This window comes from Ambystoma mexicanum, chromosome 3p (assembly GCF_040938575.1).
Source record: "Ambystoma mexicanum isolate Mex_15411 chromosome 3p, UKY_AmexF1_1, whole genome shotgun sequence".
Taxonomy (NCBI): Eukaryota; Metazoa; Chordata; class Amphibia; order Caudata; family Ambystomatidae; genus Ambystoma; species Ambystoma mexicanum.
This window is the reverse complement of record NC_090925.1, coordinates 987,649,588-987,669,106: the sequence shown is the minus strand read 5'-3', so window position 1 is coordinate 987,669,106 and position 19,519 is coordinate 987,649,588. Positions and strand designations below refer to the sequence as shown.

Here is a 19,519-nt window from a genome sequence, read left to right as displayed (position 1 = left end):
TAGACTTGTGAGTAGTAGAAGATGCAAGAAACTCTACAGCAAGAGGTAAGTTCTCTTAGACTTTGTACAGTACCTTTAAAAATGAAGAAAAGATGCAGCAGGTGACTCATGTTCCTGTGCAGCTCTGCAGATCTCACTGTTCCTGGGCCTCAGTCGTGGGGCAAGAGGGAAGACGTCAGGGTACTCCTGCACTGCACTGGGAATGTCAACATTTGCAACCGGCAAACTTCACTTTCAGTGGCTGTACAGTGTTTCAGCTCCTCGCGTCTACTGCAAATAGCAACACCGCGGTTCCTGGCTGTCGAGATGGACTTTCCTTGCTTCTTGGGTCCCGCACTCTGTTGAGGGGGCTCAGGCTCAATCAGTCCTGCTTCCTCGGAGTCCGGAGGATCTTCCTGGAGCTCTAGAAAGCAACACAAACAATCTGGTGTTTCTCTCCCTGGCTATATGGTTTCCAGCAGCAACTCTGTGGAAATTCAACCAGCTTTGAGATGGATGTCCAGGTGGCTTACTTTTGAGCTGATTGGTCCCACCAACTCAAGGGGAGAAGTCGTCCTTGCAGGGGCTTCTCTGTTGATGCGAACTTGGAGTTTCGGCACTGCAGCAGGGCTTCACCAGGCGAACCAACGGTCCAGGAGTTGCAGCAGGCGTCCTCTTCAAGTAGTTCTTCGGTTTCTTTGTCCAGTGGTCGACTCTGCCTTTCAAGCCAAAAGCCTTCCTTTTATTCAGTTCTCTCCCATTCATTCCAGCCTAGCGGTCAGTCACCCAACTGGGTGGCTGTCATTGCCGGACAGTCAGCTGGCCAATCAACACAGAGGGCATTTGGGTCTCCTAGGAGTTGGACATTCTCTTTGACTGTTGAAGTCTGCCCTACAGGGGCCACCTTCTGCAAGAAAAGTCTGCAGCTCAGGATGGTCTTTATGATCCAGATCTCCAACAGGGGGATGGTCTTCTTCCAGCTCTGCGTCATCAGTAGCTGATTCACCATCTTCTGGTTGAACCTCACACTCAGCGTCAGCTGATGGGAGTAGTCACAGGTGTGACTTTGGACTGTCCGCTCGGGGATGACCTGGTTTGATGCACAGGAGTGCCATCTCTCTCGTGTTTCCTGAGACCTTGGGTTTCCCCTTTGTCTCTTTCTTCCTGGAAATAGAGGTTTGCTCTTCCTGTGGACTGGGTGTTATAGGTTCTTCTGTAACAGCCCACTGAGAGTCATTTAAAGTGAGCTCTTTGGCCTTCTTAGTCGGCTCCTGCTTCTTTTACTGGAAGGTCTGGGGGTGCTTGATACAACTCCAAGAGTTTTGAAGTCATTCCCCAATAGAACTCTCCCAGGCAACTCACTTTGTACACTGACAGGTATTCTTACTGTCATATTGTTGCACTGGATGAGAGCTGGTAGTATTGGAACCATCTGGATAGGGACTCCAGCAAGCTTAGTGGGGCCTTTGGGTGCCTTAGCAACATCCTTAGATTTGAAAAAGGTTTCATCCACCACTGTGATGCAGGCCCCAGTGTCTCTAATGGCAGGGGTCTTCTGACCATTCACAAGTACACTGTCCTTGTAGTATTCGTTTGTGTTATCTGGTATAGAGTTATACATATCTACATTCTGCTGTTCCCACAGACCCAGGGACACTTAAGCAACACTGGCAGAGACTCCAATTGGGTCTTCAGTCAATAGGTGAACGTTTCCACTTGCCATATGTACTTCTCCCTCAGGCATGAAGGCTAAGGAGGCAGTGTGGACCCCTGAAGGTTTACCCTTACATCTGGGATTCCCTTTCACATGGTCAGTTGACCCACAAGCATAACATTTCCTTCTGCTGACCCCCTCTGGTTTGGCACCAGAGGTTTCACTAGACTGACCTGGTTTCCCAAATGGCTAACCCTTCTTATGTTTGTGGCCCTCTTTTGGATGGGAGGTTTTACAATTCTCTTTGTCATCTTTCTTGTGCTGCTTCCGCTCATCCTTTTTATGAGGGGCCCCGGAATCCTTGTGAGTACCCCTGTTGGCAACCCACAAGTCAGCATCTTTTGCTAGCTTCTTGGGATCAATCTCTTTTGAGTCAGTCAAGTGCTGTCTCAGATCAGTAGAGCAGGCATCAAAAATAGACTCCAACAAAAATAGATTTCTCATTCCTTCAAAGGCATTTACTCTGTAACCCTTTTATCAAATTAAACAAACAAACCATCTAAGTTTTTCAAACATTCACACACCCAGGTAGCCCAAGGGGTATCACCAGTCCTTTTGAGGGTCCTAAGTCTCTTAAGGGGTAGGGAAGGAGTTTTCCCTAATCTAGCCATCAAAGCTAGCTTCATATTTTCATACTCCAATCTTTCAAGTTCCCCCACCTCCATTACAGCATAATTTGCAACCTGGGGGGCCTAGACAAAAGCCAAGGAATCAACAGATTCCCTGTGAAAGCCTGAATCCCATAGTTCTATTCAAAAGCACTCAATCAATCCAAAATATCAAGTTTCACATCATACATACTCACTGCTTCTTTAGGCATGCAAGGTCTCTTTGGACTGGAAGACCTAGAAGACACTGGCATATAAATATTTTCAAGAGATAATTTATTCATTTCAAGAGCATGTTGCATTTCCATTTCCCTTAGTTTGATGTCCTGATGTTTGGTTTCAGCTTGGATTTGAAAATCTTTTGAATTCTAACTCAAGTCTCATTTTCTCAAGAGACACACATTCTGGACTCAGTGATGGACCTTGTGGGGTCTCTGTGGATACAGGTTGAGGCAAAAGGGCCTATTGAGGTAAAGGGGAGCTCTTTTCCAGAGAGTCCTGACTCTTCAACAATATTAGAGTTCGACTCTGAATTATCATCCTCATTATCATTATCATTTTCCACATTTCCTGGGGTAGTAGGTGTGACAGACCTACTACCCAGACTTTGATCATTCAACAATCTTGCAATTAGTTAATTTTTCTTTTAACAGGGAGATTCCTGATTTCATACATTTCTTTCAGTTGCTCTACTGTTAAAATGATCAGGGCTTCCTGCCTGAAGTTATCCATATCTGGCAGGTTACAATTGCTTTTCTAGTGGAGCTTAGCCTTGTGAAGGTTTTTAGTTGAACAAATGCAAAGTAAATTCTTAGTGTAACAACTCTACAATAGATCCTCACCGCCTGCCACCAGTGTTAGGCAAGATTGTAAGCAGTACCCTTTGGGTGCACTACAACAACCCTGACCTGACTTCCAGGCAATGGGAACGCAACCTTTGGTATAAGCTTGTACTACACAGGTTGGTAGCATTTTGAGGAGCCAGGCTTATCTCAAGATGGGTCAATGTGAGCTGTAGGGGAGTTACACAGAGATTCACAGTGATAAGTATTCAAATAAACACTTACACACAAGGTTTCTTGAATAAACTATTATTAATTTATCAGTCAGTTAGAGTAAGCCTTCTTCAGAAGGGAGCAATATAACAATAACACTCAAATACACTTCAAAGATACACTCTTAATATTTCTAAATCAGTAAGTACCCTTTTGGGATCACCAACAGACATACCTACACCCTCAGGTGACTTAAATAGTTAGGGTGCTGGGGACATTAATATATCACTCTTGCATTTAGGATCAGAGTTAAGAGTTTGTTAAAGATAACGGTTATTATGACACAACAAGAGATCTCACAAATATTTATCAAAACAGCTAAGTACTTTCGTGAACCCCCAATGCAAAGTTAGTTAACCCTTTGCTGGAAGGAAGACCAAACACATTCACAGAGAAATGAAATGAAATGAAATTTTATTTATTTCACGCTCTTACACAAGTGTTTCAGAGCGCCACCAGGCAAAAAGGGAGGGGAACAAGGGAGAGGAAAAAACAGCGATCTTACTAGGCCCAGTGACATTTAAGACAGCCCAAGTGCATGGGAAAGGAAAATGGGGGAAAAGTGCAAGGAGGTGGGGGGAGTGGAAAGTGTGAAGCAGAGGAGAGAAAACATAAATAAATATTAAAATAGAATAAATAATAAATAAGGGCTTTAAACCATGGTAGTGCAGCCACAAAGTGGCAGGTGAAAGTTAGACAGAAAGGTATATCTGATAAGTGCAGAAGAAACGTGGGAGGGGGACTGTATGGGTACAGATACAGAACCCTAGTGCAGATGGTGGCATAGAGGCAGTGCAGGAGGGTGGCAGGGTGAGCAGATACCTGCGCCCCAAAGAACAGAGGGTGGCTAGGTGCACAATGTCATGAGAAGAAACAGATCAACAGGGGAGAAGGGGGGCAAAGGCAGAGGCAAAGAGGAAGGTATTGAGATGGTTCCGGAACCAAAGATGTTTTTCCTCAAGTTTCAAGGTGGCCGGGGGGTTGTTCCAAAGGGAGGCACCAGCCTAAGACAGGGATCTACCCCAGCTCGTTTTTTTTGCAAAACAACTAACCCTGAGGGAGTTAGAAGAAGAGGAGCAAAGGGCTCGAGAGGGGAGGTATTTACGGAGGGATAGTTGAAGGTATTTTGGACTCAGGCCCCAGAAAGCCTTGTGGACAATGCAGAGGGAAGAAGAGTCATTCAGGGAGCCAGGCTAAGCCAAAGTCAATTGAGCAAAAGTCTAGGTTAAACTGAAGCACTTCTCAGAGGTAGGTAAAAAGTCTTGCACAATGTTTTAAAAGTCTTGGTAGATAGAAGAATTCAAAGCAGGCCCACAAGCGGTTTAGGCTTGTGAAGTAAAGAAGCTACCAGCAACTCTACACATGCAACCCAGCAAGTCTCTGAGGACAAGTGGATACACAACAAGAGGTACGTTCACTGCAGCAGATGACTTCTCTTACTGTGCAGCTCTGCAGATCTCACTGTTCCTGGGCCTCAGTGGTGGGAAAAAGAGGGAGGACTCAAGCACTGTAATGTGACGGTCACCGCTCGCAACCGGCAAACTTCAAACAAGTGGCACTTCAGTGTTTCAGCTCCTCGCGTCTAGTGCAAATAGCAACACTGCGGTTTCTGGTTGTCGAGATGGGCTTTCCTTGCATCTGGGGTCCATCACTCTGTTGAGGTGGCTCAGGCTCAGTCAGTCCTGCTTCCTGGGAGTCCGGAGGATCTTCCTGGAGCTCTTGGCCAACTTAAAAGCATTGCACTAAATCTGGTGTTCCTCTACCTGGCGTTTCGGTATCCAGCAGCAGCTGTGTGGAAATGCAACTAGTTCTGAGAATGTCCAGGTGGCTTACTTTGGAGTGGATTGGTCCCACCAACTCAAGGGGAGAAGTCGTCCTTGCAGTGGCTGCTCTGTTGATATGAATTTGGAGTTTCAGCACAGCAGCAGGGCTTCACCGGGCAAACCAGCAGTCCAGGAGTTTCAGCAGGCGTCCTCTTCAAGTTCTTTTTCGGTTCCTTCGTCCAGTGGTGGACTCTGCCTTCCCAGCCAAAAGCCTTACCTTTTATTCTTCAGTTCTCATTCATTCATTCATTCATTCATTCATTCATTCATTCATTCATTCATTCATTCATTCATTCATTCATTCCAGCATAGGTGTCAGTCCCCAGCAGGGTGGCTGTCCTTGCCGGACAGTCAGCCAGCCAATCACTACAGAGTGCATTTGGGTCTCCTAGGAGACTAAGCACAGGGAGTTTCGGGGCACCTCCCTCACTTCCTGCCCCCATCAGACACCCTGGAGCTAGAGGCGGGCTTCACTTGTGAATCCCACCAAAGGCAAAGCAAAAAAAGGGACCAAACCTGGCTTGGCACGCAGAGTAAATCTCAAGAAGGACCTTTCCACAAAGAAAGGGCAAAAAAAGAAGACCAGGCCAGTTTGACAAAAATGGCACCCTTCGGTGCTTTACTGCAGCTGCGAACGCAGCCCGCGGTAAATGCACACCAAAGTAGTTAAAATGAAACCACTGCCACCAGCCAATCATTGAGAAAAGGCAAAAATAAAATTGTTACATGAGAAGCTAGACAAAGGGGATACTAGGTAACCCCTCCAGCACCCTATTTTAAGATAGTGTGTGCTGGGTCTAGAAAGTTACAAATGTAAGTAAAGTGAATTTCACTTTACTGCTCTGGGAAACAGTAGTTTATCCCAGAGAAGGTATTTAAACTTTTGGGAAATCTGAAAGACTTCCCTGTGCTACTGCACTGAAGGTGCTGTGTGACACAATGTAAAAGGGAGTTTGTTAGACCCCACAACCAAAAGAAACACAAAGCTTAGAAATCACATTAGAATACATGAGAGGGTGGGAAAAAGGGGCTCATTCTCTCCAGGTAAAAAAATCAAGTCCTCAAAATTCAGTAAAGTTGCTGGGGGTCTCCAAGGTGGAGGGAATTAGCACATTTCTGAGAATTCTCCCTAATACTGAAGTTTACCACATAACATGTGAGCACAAGGGAAGTGAAGCTGAAGGATTTACTTCCCTTCAGAAAGGACAGGATAAAAACAGAGGGGAAAAAATGGCGCTCTATAGGAAACTACGGAGGAAAAGTTGCAAAAAAAGAAAATCTTTCCTTAACATTTGAGCATGGGCACACCCTTTTGAAACACTTTTCTTGCAGGTGGTAGGTTTTCCCACAGCACTATCCCACAAAAGAGAAGAGCCATCTGGACAATGTTTAGGTTAGCTCAGATACTATTTGATTATTTTGTTCAAAACAGTGCGCATTTATTCACAAAACCCTTTGCTTATCATTTCCTTGTATGGCCTATTTGCCGATCGATGACAGCTGTGTGATAGCATATTTCTCTAGCAAAAAATTCACCAAGTATTTGGTTAATGTTCCACAAAAGAAAAGTTATCACTACCAAATAATGTTGTATAATACCATACCCAATTTAAGGTTAAAAGACAGCAAACTAGGAATACAAATGTACCCTCCGAAATAAGTTTGGTTGCCTGATATTTAAGCTCTCTAAAGTAGAACTGTGCTTGAGTCGGGGGCACAGGAATGGCACAGTGAAATTGCGGTAAGATGCTAACATCTACGCCAGGCACACATTTAGTCAATTTTCCCTTCTTAGATGCTACCTTGGCATCTGCGGTCTGTGCTGCCTCTCGGATTTTCTTCACCCAGTCGTGCAGATCTTCCAGCGAGTCTGCTGCCACATCCAAGGTGCAACGGGTCGCAGAGGCCATACTGATGGAGAAAATGTGCGGCCGGTTGTTCTTTCCTTCAGGTCGAATGGCTAATATCATAAATCAGGGAGAGGAGAACTCATTAGCACTTCCTATAATGGCAACACACACATTTAAATCCTAAACCTTTTCAGCACAAATTGCCCAGTGGAGTCAAATGCAATCGGAAATTGCAAATAGGGAAGAAAAAACAAAAACCTTAGAATTATTTAAATGCAGTCACATATCAATATTTCAAATAATTGGCACTCACTTGACCCACGGATTGTTATCAACGGTCTCCTTTTCAATAATGCTCCCGCCCATTATGTCTTGGGGCCTCTGTCTCTGGGGGCCACAACGAAGGCCTTAACGTGCGCTCACTCTATGTCCAAACCTGCACGCTCCAGAGTATTTTTAACTGGGTTAAATGTTACCAGTGTGAGAAACCAGAGGTTATTCTCCCAAGCAGACCTCGAGAAACCCTTATTCAGGGGCCATGGAAGGGTGGGCACTCTCAGATCCCCACCCTGGGGTTGGACGAGTGAGGGAGGATTACCTGGGTAGGCAGCCCGGGGTTATGCTTGGGGGGGGGGGATGGGGGAGGGAATACCCCAGGTGAGACGTGGTATTACACCGGGGGGGGAGACAAAATATCAGAGGCCGTTACAGGCTATTCCAAATCTACCAACCCCTCGAATCAGGTAAATCCCCTAGGAGCCCAAACCCTGTTGCACTCGGAAACCACATCTCCCAGAATCCCTGTTTTCCTGCTTCCTAGCCAAACACTCCTAGTTATTCTTCTTCCTATCCCTCTCCTTATTTATACACTCCCAGTCCGCTTTGAAAAAACACTACCGTTCCCTCAGTCCTCCCTGTTCATTTCATGATAATAGTCCCGGTCATTCCCATTCGTTTCATAAACACTGCTAAACTCACCCTTCTGAGTTTAGCAGCACCCCTAGTACGAGGGCTATGATTCCACACCTTTTCCTCATCCTACCCCGAAGGATACTTGGAAACTCTACCACCCCCCTTTTCCGACACAAACACTTTCTCACACCGTACAACTGACTAAAACTAAAGCCGTTTACCTGACATGTCCCAAAACAAGGGTCAGGCAGAGTCAGGCAATTGATAACAACTGCACACAACTGATGGCCCTGTCTCTTCCCCACAGGGATAAAAGGCGAAGCACGAAAGCACACTACGAGCAAGGCCGAACGCACAAGGAAACAGCAACACCAGGCCGGCAGTTCAAACGGGGAGAAAGGCGGCGAGACCAGGAGGGATGACGAAGGGGGAACTGCCCTTGCCCTTTTCAACTTAGACCTGCAAAGCCTCCAAAAGGGAAATCATAAGACTGGGATTTACAGCTGGCGTGTGGAGTAACAAGATGTCAATGGTGCACGGGGGCCTCCCGCATTGATAGCACAGGTGGGGAGGCACTGTTAGGCAGAATTGCAGGCAGTACCCTCTGGGAACACCACACACAATTAGGACTACAGGTGTAAGCAAAAACCACCCTTTGGTATAAGTCTGTACCACACACTTTTGGTAGCGAGCTGATCAGCCAGGCTTATCAAGAGGGAATGTGAGCAGTAGAAGAAGTTACACAGAAGTATCACAATCACAGTGGTTCAAGTAGACACTTACACTCAAGGTTTCTTGGTAAAAAAATACTTAAACATTTATTTACACAGTCATTTAGAAAACTTTCACTAGTAGAAATCAACTCAATATTAAAGTTATAAAGACAGTTTGCGCTCCCCTGAAAAAAGGAGCCAAATAGAACTTCAATACTTTTAAATAGGAAGAAAAACATAGGTTTGTACAAAGGGTTAGAAAACATTTTTTTTAGATAATGCAAAGGTTCAATGTACCAGGAGGTCAATTCGATTCAATAGGCCAGGCCAAAGTCAATAGTCTAGTGTTCTTGGATAGGATAGAACAGTTCTGGTACAAATGGAGAAGTCTTTGTAAATGTTTTTAGAAGTAGTTCAGATGAAAAAGCAAGATATGTCAGGTCACAAGCTGATTAGGCCTGCGAGTTGGGAAAGTTTCACGAGCTTCCACCGCAAAAGTTGGGATCCCTCAACCATATGACAATACCTTAAAGTGGAGCAAAAAGATGCAGCTGAAGACGTTGGTTCCTGGCAGGTCCTGCAGGTCTCACTGTTCCTGAGCCTCAGCCGTGGGGACATGAGGGAGGACGTCGGGGGACTTGTGCACTGCAAGGGATCGCCGTCGGAGCAAACAAAATGGAGTCACTTCAGCTCAAGTAGCTGTGGCTTCCAAACACAAACTGGTGTCCTTCCCCCTGGTTAACCTTAACCACCTCAGAGAATGGTATCCATGCGTTTGCTGAGTTGATTGGTCCCACCAAATCAAAGGAAGAAGCCGTCCTTGAAGGAGCTTCTCTGTCGATTGGAGATCTGGCAATTCGGTGTTGCAGCAGGGCTTCACCAGGCAAACCAACGGTCCAGTGGTTGCAGCAGCCGTCCTCTTCCAGCTCTTCTTCGGTTCTTTCCTTTCAGTGGTCGACTCTGCTTTCCAGTCCTGGAGACTCGCCTTTTAAACAGTTTTCTCCCATTCATTCCAGCCTAGCTGCAACTCACCCAGCCGGACAGTCAACCAGCCAATCACGTCAGTGTGCACCTGGGTCTCCTAGGAGACTAAGCACAGGGAGTTTCGGGCACCTACCTCACTTCCTGCCCACCCCAGAAACTCAGACGCCATGGGCAGACTTCAGTCCTGAAGCCCGCCAAATGCTCACGAACAAAGGGACCAAACCTGGTTTGGCGTGCAGAGTTAAACACAAAAAGTACCTTTCCACAAAGAAACGGCGAAAAAAGATGACCAGAGTCTGTTTTTACAGAGTGATCTTGGGCGCCATATTGAAAAAAATGGCTACCCCAATTTTTAGCTACCGGTGTTCGCAGTCGGGAAAAAACATGGTAGTTAGTTATCAAACCACTGTCACCAGCCATTTCGATAGGAAAGGGTAGCATTTTACTGCTACAAGAGGGTTTAAACACAGGGGATACTAGTTAACCCCTCCAGCACTCCATTATAAGATGGTGTGTGCTGGGTGTATGAATTTAAAAAGACTAGTAAAGTCAATTTAACTTTACATTCTCTGGGGAACATTAGTTCATCCCAGAGAAGGTATTTACATATTGGGGAGTCCAAAGGACACCACTGTGCCACTGCACTAAAGCTGCTGTGTGACAACAATAAAAAGGTGATGCCTTATGGGGTTATCTAAAACTCCATAACCAAAGAACACAAGAGTAAAACACATTGAAAATGAAAAGTTCAAAGTCCCAAACTATAGCAAAAGAGCTCGAGGGTTAAGGTAGAGGCAATTTAGCACTTGGGCGAGAATTCTCCCTAACAGGCACGCTGACTACCGTGGTACCGTCCTTGACTCCAGATGCAAGACAAGCCAACGGGCTCAGGACAATCGGTGAGTCGGAGGAAGCCGATAGTAAACCGAATGGTGTTGAGTGCTAGGGAGAATTCTCATAAATGTGCTAATTCCCTTCACCTTAGGGACCCCCAGCAACTTTGCTGGATTTTGAGGACTTGATTTTTTTACCTGGAAAGTGTGTGAGCCTTTTTCCCCCGCTCTTTCATGTATTTTGATGTATGTTTTACTCTTGTGTTCTTAGATTATGGAGTTTTAAGATAACTCCATAGGCATCTTTTCATGTGTGTTACACATCACCCTCAGTTCAGTGACACAGGGATGTCTTTTTAGACTTCCCAAAGGTTTAAATACCTTCTCTGGGATAAACTACTGTTTCCCAGAGAAGGTAAGGTTAAATTGACTTTACTAATCTTTTTAAATTTCTAGACCCAGCACACACTATCCTCCTATAGAGTGCTGGAGGGGTTACCTATTATCCTCTGTGCTTAAATACTCATGTAGCAGTCAAATGCTACCCTTTTCTATCGAAATGGCTGGTGGCAGTGGTTTTACAACCAACTACCATGATTTTTCCCGGCCGCGAACACCGGTAGCTAAAAATCGCGGGAGCCATGTTTTTCAAGATGGCGCCATAAGCCCCTTTGTTTAAACAGGTCCCGGTCTTATTTTTTTGTCATTTCTTTTTGGAAAGGTCCTTCTAGTGTTTGTCTCTGCGCACCAAACCAGGTTTGGTCCCTTTGTTTCTATGTCTTTGGCGGGCTTCAGGACTGAAGACCGCCTCTGGCATCTGAGTGTCTGGGGTGGGCACGAAGTGAGGGAGGTGCCCAAAACTCCTTGTGCTTAGTCTCCTAGGAGACCCAAATGCACTCTGGCATGATTGGCTGGCTGACTGTCCGGCAAGGACAGCCACCCTGCTGGGTGAGTGGCAGCTAAACTGGAATGAATGGGAGAAAACTGTTTAAAAGGTGAGTCTCCTGGACTGGAAAGCAGAGTCGACCACTGGAAGGAAAGAACCGAAGACGAGCTGGAAGAGGACGACTGCTGGAACTCCTGGACCGTTGGTTTGTCTGGTGAAACGCTGCTGCAGGTCCGAATTGCCAAGTTCATCTCGACAGAGAAGCCCTTTCAAGGACGACTTCTTCCTTTGTGTTGGTGGGACCAATCAACTTGTAAGCTACCTTGATACCATTCTCGAAGCAGGTTAGGATTAACCAGGGGGAAGGACACCAGCTTATGTGCTTGATGAACAGATACACGAACTGAAGTGACTCCATTTTGTCAGCGTTTTCCGACGATCCTGTGCAGTGCAGGAGTCCCCCGACGTCCTCCCTCTTGTCCCCACGACTGAGGCTTAGGAACAGTGAGATCTGCAGGAACTGCCAGGAATCAATGTCTTCAGCTGCATCTTTTGCAGCATTAAGGTACTGTGCCAACCCGATTGAGAGAACGCCTCTCGCATGATTCTTTTTCGTACAAACTACTTCTGAGAACTTTGGCAAAGACTTTACTATTTACTTCAATAACTGCCCTTTCCTATCCAAGATACTAGTCCATTGACTTTGGCCTAGGCCTATTGAACTGTATCAAGTCCTCTAGTGAACTACAAATATTTGGACTGCCTAAGAAAGTATTTGTGATCTATTCTGCTAACTTGTGCCTTTTTACTCTCATTGAAAGTAACTGAAATGCCATTTTGTCTCCTATTTCAGGGGAGCCTAATTTGTTCAGAAACTCATTGGTTTGATATTGAAGTATGTTTGTGTATAATATTAAGTTGCCTCCTTCTAGTGAATGTTTTGTAAATGATTGTGTAATAAATTAATAAGTGTTTTACCAAGAAACCTTGAGTGTAAGTGCCTACTTGAACCAGTGTGATAGTAAGACCTCTGTGCAACCTCTTGTACTGCTCACATTCCCACTTTAGATACACCTGGCTGCTCAGCTCGCTACCACAAAACTGTGTAGTACAGATTTCTACCAAAGGTTGGTTTTGCTTACACCTGTAGTCCTAATTGTATGTGGTGGTCCCAGAGGGTACTGCATGCAATTCTGCCTAACATTGAGCCAAGGTTGCAAGTGGCAACATTATATGAACGCAGGGAACTTGAACACAAAGAACTTGCCTGTGTTTTAACTTTTGAGAAAGCCCAGAGCAGGGCCAGCTGCAGAGTAGTCCGGCGCCACTGGAGTGTTCATTGGAAGGACTCTCCCTGGCCCCTTTTGTTTTGTGTTGAAACTAAGTACCAGAAGGCCTTAGGAAAGGACGGCATGAGGTATCAGAGTGGTCCTACAAGGGTCACGTCAAATCCGTTGTACAATCGAAAGTCTCTGACCCATTGCCTAAAGAAAACTAGGGAAAGGAAACCCTGCATTTGATGAGGAGTGTTAGGCAAAGTGTTTATGCAATAACCTCTGGGAACACTACAAACAACTCTTTACTAGAGGAATAGGAAACCCAACCTTTGGTATAAGCTTGTACTACACAGTTTTGGTAGCGTGTTGAGCAGCCAGGCTTATCTCAAGAGGGGGTCAATGTGAGCTGTAGTGGAGTTACACAGAGGTTCACAGTTACAAGTATTCAAATACACTCTTACACTCAAGGTTTCTTGAATAAACAATTATTAATTTATTAATCGGTCAGTTAGAATAAGCCTTCAGAAGGGAGCAATATAACAGTAACACTTCATGAAATACACGCTCTTAATGTCTCTAAATCAGTAGATACCCTTTTCGGATGGCCAACAGACACTACCTACATCCTCAGGTGACTTCAATTGCTAGCGTGCTGGGGACTTGAATATATCACTGTTGCATTTAGGATCATATAGTAATAAGTCAAAGGAAAAGATTATTTCGAACAGACAAGAGCTCACAAATATTCTTAAGCAGGCAAATACTTTCAGATGCCCCAATAAGAGTCATTCAGTGGAAAAGGCTAAGCCAAAGTCAATAGGCAAAAGTCTATGTAAGCTGAAGCACTTCTTTTTAGGTAAGTAGAAAGTCTTTGCACAATGTTTTAGAAGTCTTTGAAGAAAAGAATAATCAATTGTAGGGCCACAAGCTGGTTAGACCTGTGAGTAGTAGACAATGCAAGCAACTCTACAGTAAGAGGTAGGTTCTCTCAGACTTTGTACAGTACCTTTAAAATGAAGAAAAGATGCAGTAGATGACTCCTGTTCCTGTGCAGCTCTGCAGATCTCACTTTTTCGGGGCCTCAGTGGTGGGGACCAGAGGGAGGATGTTGGGGGACTCCTGCAATGCACTGGGACGGTCAAAACTCGCAACCGGCAAACTTCACTTTCAGTGGCTGTTCAGTGTTTCAGCTCCTCGCGTCTACGGCAAATAGCAACACTGCGGTTCCTGGCTGTCAAGATGGGCTTTCCTTGTTTCTGGGGTCCTACAATCTCTTGAGTGGGCTCAGGCTCGGTCAGTCCTGCTTCCTGGGAGTCCGGAGGATCTTCCTGGAGCTCTTGGCCAACTTAAAAGCAACGCACACAATCTGGTGTTCCTCTCCCTGGCTATTTGGTTTCCAGCAGCAACTTTGGAGTTGATTGGTCCCACCAACTCAAGGGGAGGAGAAGTCCTTGCAGGGGCTTCTCTGTCAATACAAATTTGGAGTTTCCGCACAGTAGCAGGGCTCCACCGGGCAAACCAACGGTCCAGGAGTTGCAGCAGGCGTCCTCTTCAAGTTCTTCTTCGGTTCCTTCGTCCAGTGGTCAACTCTGCCTTCCAAGCCAAAAGCCTCGCCTTTTATTCAGATCTCTCCCATTCATTCCAGCCTAGCTGTCAGTCACCCAGCAGGATGGCTGTCCTTGCTGGACAGTCAGCCCGCCAATCACCACAGAGTGCATTTGGGTCTCCTAGGAGACCAAGCACAGGGAGTTTCGGGCACCTCCCTCACTTCCTGCCCACCCCAGACACCCTGGAGCCGGAGGCAGGCTTCACTCGTGAATCCCGCCAAAGGCAAAGCGAACAATGGGACCAAACCTGGTTTGACGCGCAGAGTAAATCTCAAGAAGGACCTTTCCACAAAGAAATGGTGAAATAAGAAGACCGGGGCCATTTTGACAAAAATGGCACCCTTGGGTGCTTTACTGCAGCTGCGAAAGCAGCCCGCGGTAAATGCACACCACGGTAGTAAAAACAAAACCACTGCCACCAGCCATTCATCGAGGAAAGGGTAACATTAAAATGTTACATGAGAAGCTACACAAAGGAGATACTAGGTAACCCCTCCAGCACTCTATGGTAAGATAGTGTGTGCTGGGTCTAGATAGTTACAAATGTAAGTTAAGTCAATTTCACCTTACTGCTCTGTGAAACAGTAGTTTATCCCAGAGAAGGTATTTAAACCTTTGGGAAATCTGTGCTGTGTTACACAATGTAAACGATGATGCCTATGGAGTTTGTCAGGTTCCATAACCAAAAGAAACACAGTTCAAAATCACATTAAAATACATGAGAGAGTGGGAAAAAGGGTCTCACTCTCTCCAGGTTAAAAAAATCAAGTACTCAAAATCCAGCAAAGTTGCTGGGGGTCTCTAAGGTGAAGGGAATTAGAACATTTCTGAGTATTTTCCCTAACAGTTCTCCTCAGGATGAGCATCGGTGGGAGAAGTTGGAAAGAAAGAACGTAGGTTGGTAATAGTTGGAATACAAGGGGTGAGAATCAGGAGGGTCAGAGAAAAAGGTAGGGTGAAGGAGAAATGAGAGGGTGGTGGGAGTTTCCCAGATCTTAGACGCAAAGTACTAGACTAAGTCATGAGCAGAGTGTGTAGGTGAGATTGATGGATATGGGTGGCTTGGAGCGTGGATGAGAGTTTGTGGGAGTGGGAGCAAAAATAGTACTGAGATTAGCGAAGTACAGCAATTTAGCAGAGTTGGCATTTGTCCAGTCTCTGTCATGCATCCGCCCCATCCCCCACTTCACTCACCGGCTAGCTACCATCCCTTGCTCTCTTATTCTTTAAGGCACCTGACTCAGGATTGCCCAAATGACTGTATATTTATTTTGTGTGCATCCTCAATCAATACAATAAATAAGGTGAAGGGAAGGAAGGAAACTTGATGCAAACCACAAAACAATAATTAGTGCAAACCTGTACTGAAACACCTTACCAATTTGGCAGGACGGCACATCCAGAACGCCCCCTAAAAGATCCCCGAGAGGACTGTTCTCCTCCAGAAGCTGTTAGATATAAAAGGACAACATGATATAATTATTACAATAATGTAAATGTCACAAGTCAAAATCATCATGTTCTCCACAGTTTATCTTTGAAAGCCCCAATCCAATGTATTCAATTGTGATGTTGCCTGCATGACTTCGGAGACCAATATTTCCTCAATGTCTGTGCTTTAGTCTTTTAACTGTTTAGGTGTATCATCTAATAGTCCTCTGAATGGGACTTGTGGGACGGTGGACAAAGCGTGCAATATCTTCACAGTGGTGAATTCTCAGGCTACTTTACTTCTTCAAATTGTGAAGGACTTTTTTGGTGGCTGTTAGGATGGGCTTTCTAAGTCACTACCAGGGGTCGGAATTAGAAAACCCAACATATGGATAGCAAGGTAGTTCACAACCACAGGTGAGCAGAGCTACTCTATTCAATAGTGTTGACAAAGCCTGAGGTCCCCCTTGCTACGCCCCCTTGGTCTCCCTTGCTACCCCTGGAAAAAACAAAAAGAAACTTTTTTTTTTACAAATGCAAGCTCATGTGGCCAGCGGCATGTGGCTCTTTGCTTCTGGAGTGGCCTACTTTCTTGTTCAGGCCTCTCAAGAAAAAACTAGGTTACACAAGTCTAACACTTTCAGCAGTGACCCTAAATAAGAACGAATAGGGATTACAAATCATTTGTCTTTCTGGAAATCTATACAATAATTGCTAGACTCATTAAAGGTTTATTTCAGGTACACTTCAGGGGGTGAGTCACTGATTTAGTCGGTTCCTAAACGCCTCAACTCAGCCTTTCATCCTTCTGAGGTCGATAAATGAGTACCAACACAGGTTGGGTGATATTTTTATGTATATTTGTTCTATATATAAGGGCTTAAGCGCAAGTGCTATATAATAAGACATCATCATCATTTGACCATGGATGTCTGCTTGCACTCACAGTCATTTGGTAATATGGGCCTATACACACTGATCTGAACATTACATATGAGATCCATTTTTGTATGAAATGCATATCACATTATAGTGATATCGTAACCATATTTTTCATAGTGTACTTAGGAACAATGCTATGTGATGCCACTTCCTGTTTTGTCAAAGGGTGAAAGGTCTTGTTCCATTGCTTCCCGTGATATCACTTAGAGGTGGGGTCAAATGACATCACTTCCTGTGATGTCATCAGAGGTCAAGGGTCATGTGATGTCACTTCCGCTACCCCTGGCATTTTGGCGAAATGACTGCCCTGGACAAAGCAGTAGGCTGAACTAAGGAGGAAGGGGTCACTGTTGTGTAGTAAAGTTAACACTTAGCAGAATTGATCATCAGGAAAAGGCCCACACAGCTAAGTTCTAAAAATAAAACTCATTTATTACAATACTACACTAAGGCCAAAGTTAAATATTTCAAGGTAAGTGAAAATACTGTAGTACATATATACAACTCACAGGTAACCCACCATGGCTTAAACACTGCTTTAGAATCACTAGCCGTTATCTATACAATACATGTATACACCAAAGTAGGGAAAACAGTTGTCAAGCACATATCGCTACATAAGCCTCATCATTTTAGGCACCCAGCACCATATACTAAAATATCTGAAGTGCAGCCCTAGCCTGTACCATGTCTTTGGCAGTCTTTTAGGTGCCCCAAAAGGTTCCTGAGGGAGAAGGCGAGTAGTCCAGGAGGGCCCACTTGGCTAATGCAGGAAATGTACTGGAGTTAGTTAGTGCAGGGCAAATGCAACATGCAAAAGGGGGGTGTAGGGGTATTAAGTTAGGTTTCAGTGAAAGGAGAAGCAGCTTCTATCCCTGGGATTCACAAAGATGACTGACAGAAGAACTGAACCGGACACCACTGTCCTGGGCCAGTATAGCGCTAAGGTAAGCAGTGGGGAGGTTCAAAACATAAGAGATTTCATGCCTCTGAGCCCCTAGAAAGGTAGAAACTGTCCCAGGCGACATATCGCTGGGGAAGACCAGCCTCACCATTGTGGTCTCAGTGCAGGGTTGTCAGGTCATAGGTTTGAGGGCGTAGATCGCCGGTCGTCTTTAGGTTCCTCCAGAGACCTCAGAACATGGGGTTGGGGGGACACATCCAGATCCACAGCTAAGGGGGATCCTTGACAGAGATCTTCACGGATGCCCCTCTTGCCTTGATCCCGGATGGAGTCATGAGGCATTGGTCAACTCAGTGTTTGAACATCAGTTTTCCAGTAGGCTCATCTCCTGGTTGGAGGCAGCACAGCGGATTTCCAGAGTCCCAGTATAGTGACAAAGACATCTAAGAACAGTTCCAGCCATTTAGCCAGCCGGAAGTCCTTGTAATGATGAAAAGCTGGTTCGGGGCAAAGATGCATTTTCCATGGTTTTCCTTGTCGATTAGAAAATAGAGGGCCTCGACAAGGTAGTATTGGCCGAGCCGATGCTGGATTCTGCAGCAGTCTTCGGGCATCCCCGAGTTTTCTCCGGATTTCTTCAGTTTCAGTGGTCGACTTGGTTCGTGAGTCGAGGTCATCTCCTTATATTCAGAAAATTGGCTGTGTGGCAACCCCAGACCTCCAATAAGGACACTTCATAACATTCACACTTGGAGGTTGCTGTCCAATAATGGACAGCCAGTCTTCCAAAATCTGCCCAGCAACATCCAAGCTGGTGCAGGAATGATAATTGGGAGCAGACAGCCCCTATCCCCACTTCCTACCAGCACACACACAAAGGAGAGTCTTCACAAGCTTCTTGCAGGAAGGCGCATAAAGAACAGGAGCCCTACCCCACATGGCAAGGTAGAAAGACTGCCAACAAACGAGACCTAAAACACAAGGGAAGGCTATTTTGAGTATATGGTGCGTTGAAGTGCAGTATCACGCCTAAAAAAGCAGCCCTGGATGATGCATCCAGAAAAAAGGTAAAAAAGAAACAACGGCCACTAGCATGTTTAGAGGATGCCTGGAAAGTAGCAAAAAAGCTACTTGGAACAAAGATAAGGGGACAAAAAGAGACAGATTCTCAAAACAAGTGTGCAAATCTGTTATATGCCTCAAATACATCAGACACAGAAGATCCACATTCACAGAAGTTTGCATCTCAGAGATGTGTCAGTTTATAAAAATGAGTGCAAAATGTGGACAAGCACCCTAACAGCCCTAAATGTGTTTCCTTTAACTGCTTGTAAATCACACATTCACTGCTTGTAAAAGGCATGCTGTAAATCATTCCCGTTTAGAGACTCCTACGGGCAGCATAGGCAAACTGGCTTCAGGGGGTCATGAGTAAATAAACCTAGGGAGCCCAAGCTCAGGAGAGGTTTTTAGAGACTTCTGTGGTGCTGCACAGGCTAGCCCCGGCCCACTTAAAGCCCAGAACCAGTCTAGACACATCAATAAACATAACCAAAGTTACCTAAATGAAACAGGGGCAAACAGTTCCCTGCATCTGCCAACTTAAGGTGGGGCTGGCATACATTAAAACAAACAAAGGTAAATATAAATGTGCAAATCTCTCTCCCTTCAGTGGAAGCCTTTGGGACTTCCCAGTGTACCCCAAATGACATGAGTAAAGCAAGTGGGTGAGGCTAAAAATACCTCACATGCCTACAAATCTGTTCGAATTCCAAGTTGTGATGAATTTGCGGTCGTCGTTCCTTCTCCCATAGGGAGAGAACTTTACCATGGGACCAGGGCAGTACGTCCACAGCACAATAACGCCCCTGGAGGTGGTGCTCAGAGAGAGGATCACATGGGGGAGGAAGCACCTTATGGGATTGTGGACAACCATGCTCAGAGAACGCTGCATTCCCCCGCGTCAATACACCTAAACCCTTCTCGAATGTTAAATCCTCC

General features: G+C 45.4%; 1 protein-coding gene across 1 annotated transcript in view; it reads right to left on the bottom strand.

Annotated features, from left to right (window-relative positions):
- PLCG1 (phospholipase C gamma 1) overlaps positions 1–19,519 on the bottom strand; it is a 1,097,362-nt gene that overhangs the window by 208,545 nt on the left and 869,298 nt on the right. The window contains exons 23-24 of the mRNA XM_069652272.1: positions 15,620–15,689; positions 6,982–7,139 (exon numbers count right to left, since the gene is read on the bottom strand). Of these exons, the coding sequence (XP_069508373.1) occupies positions 6,982–7,139; positions 15,620–15,689 (228 nt within the window). The remainder of the gene's footprint in view (positions 1–6,981; positions 7,140–15,619; positions 15,690–19,519) is intronic.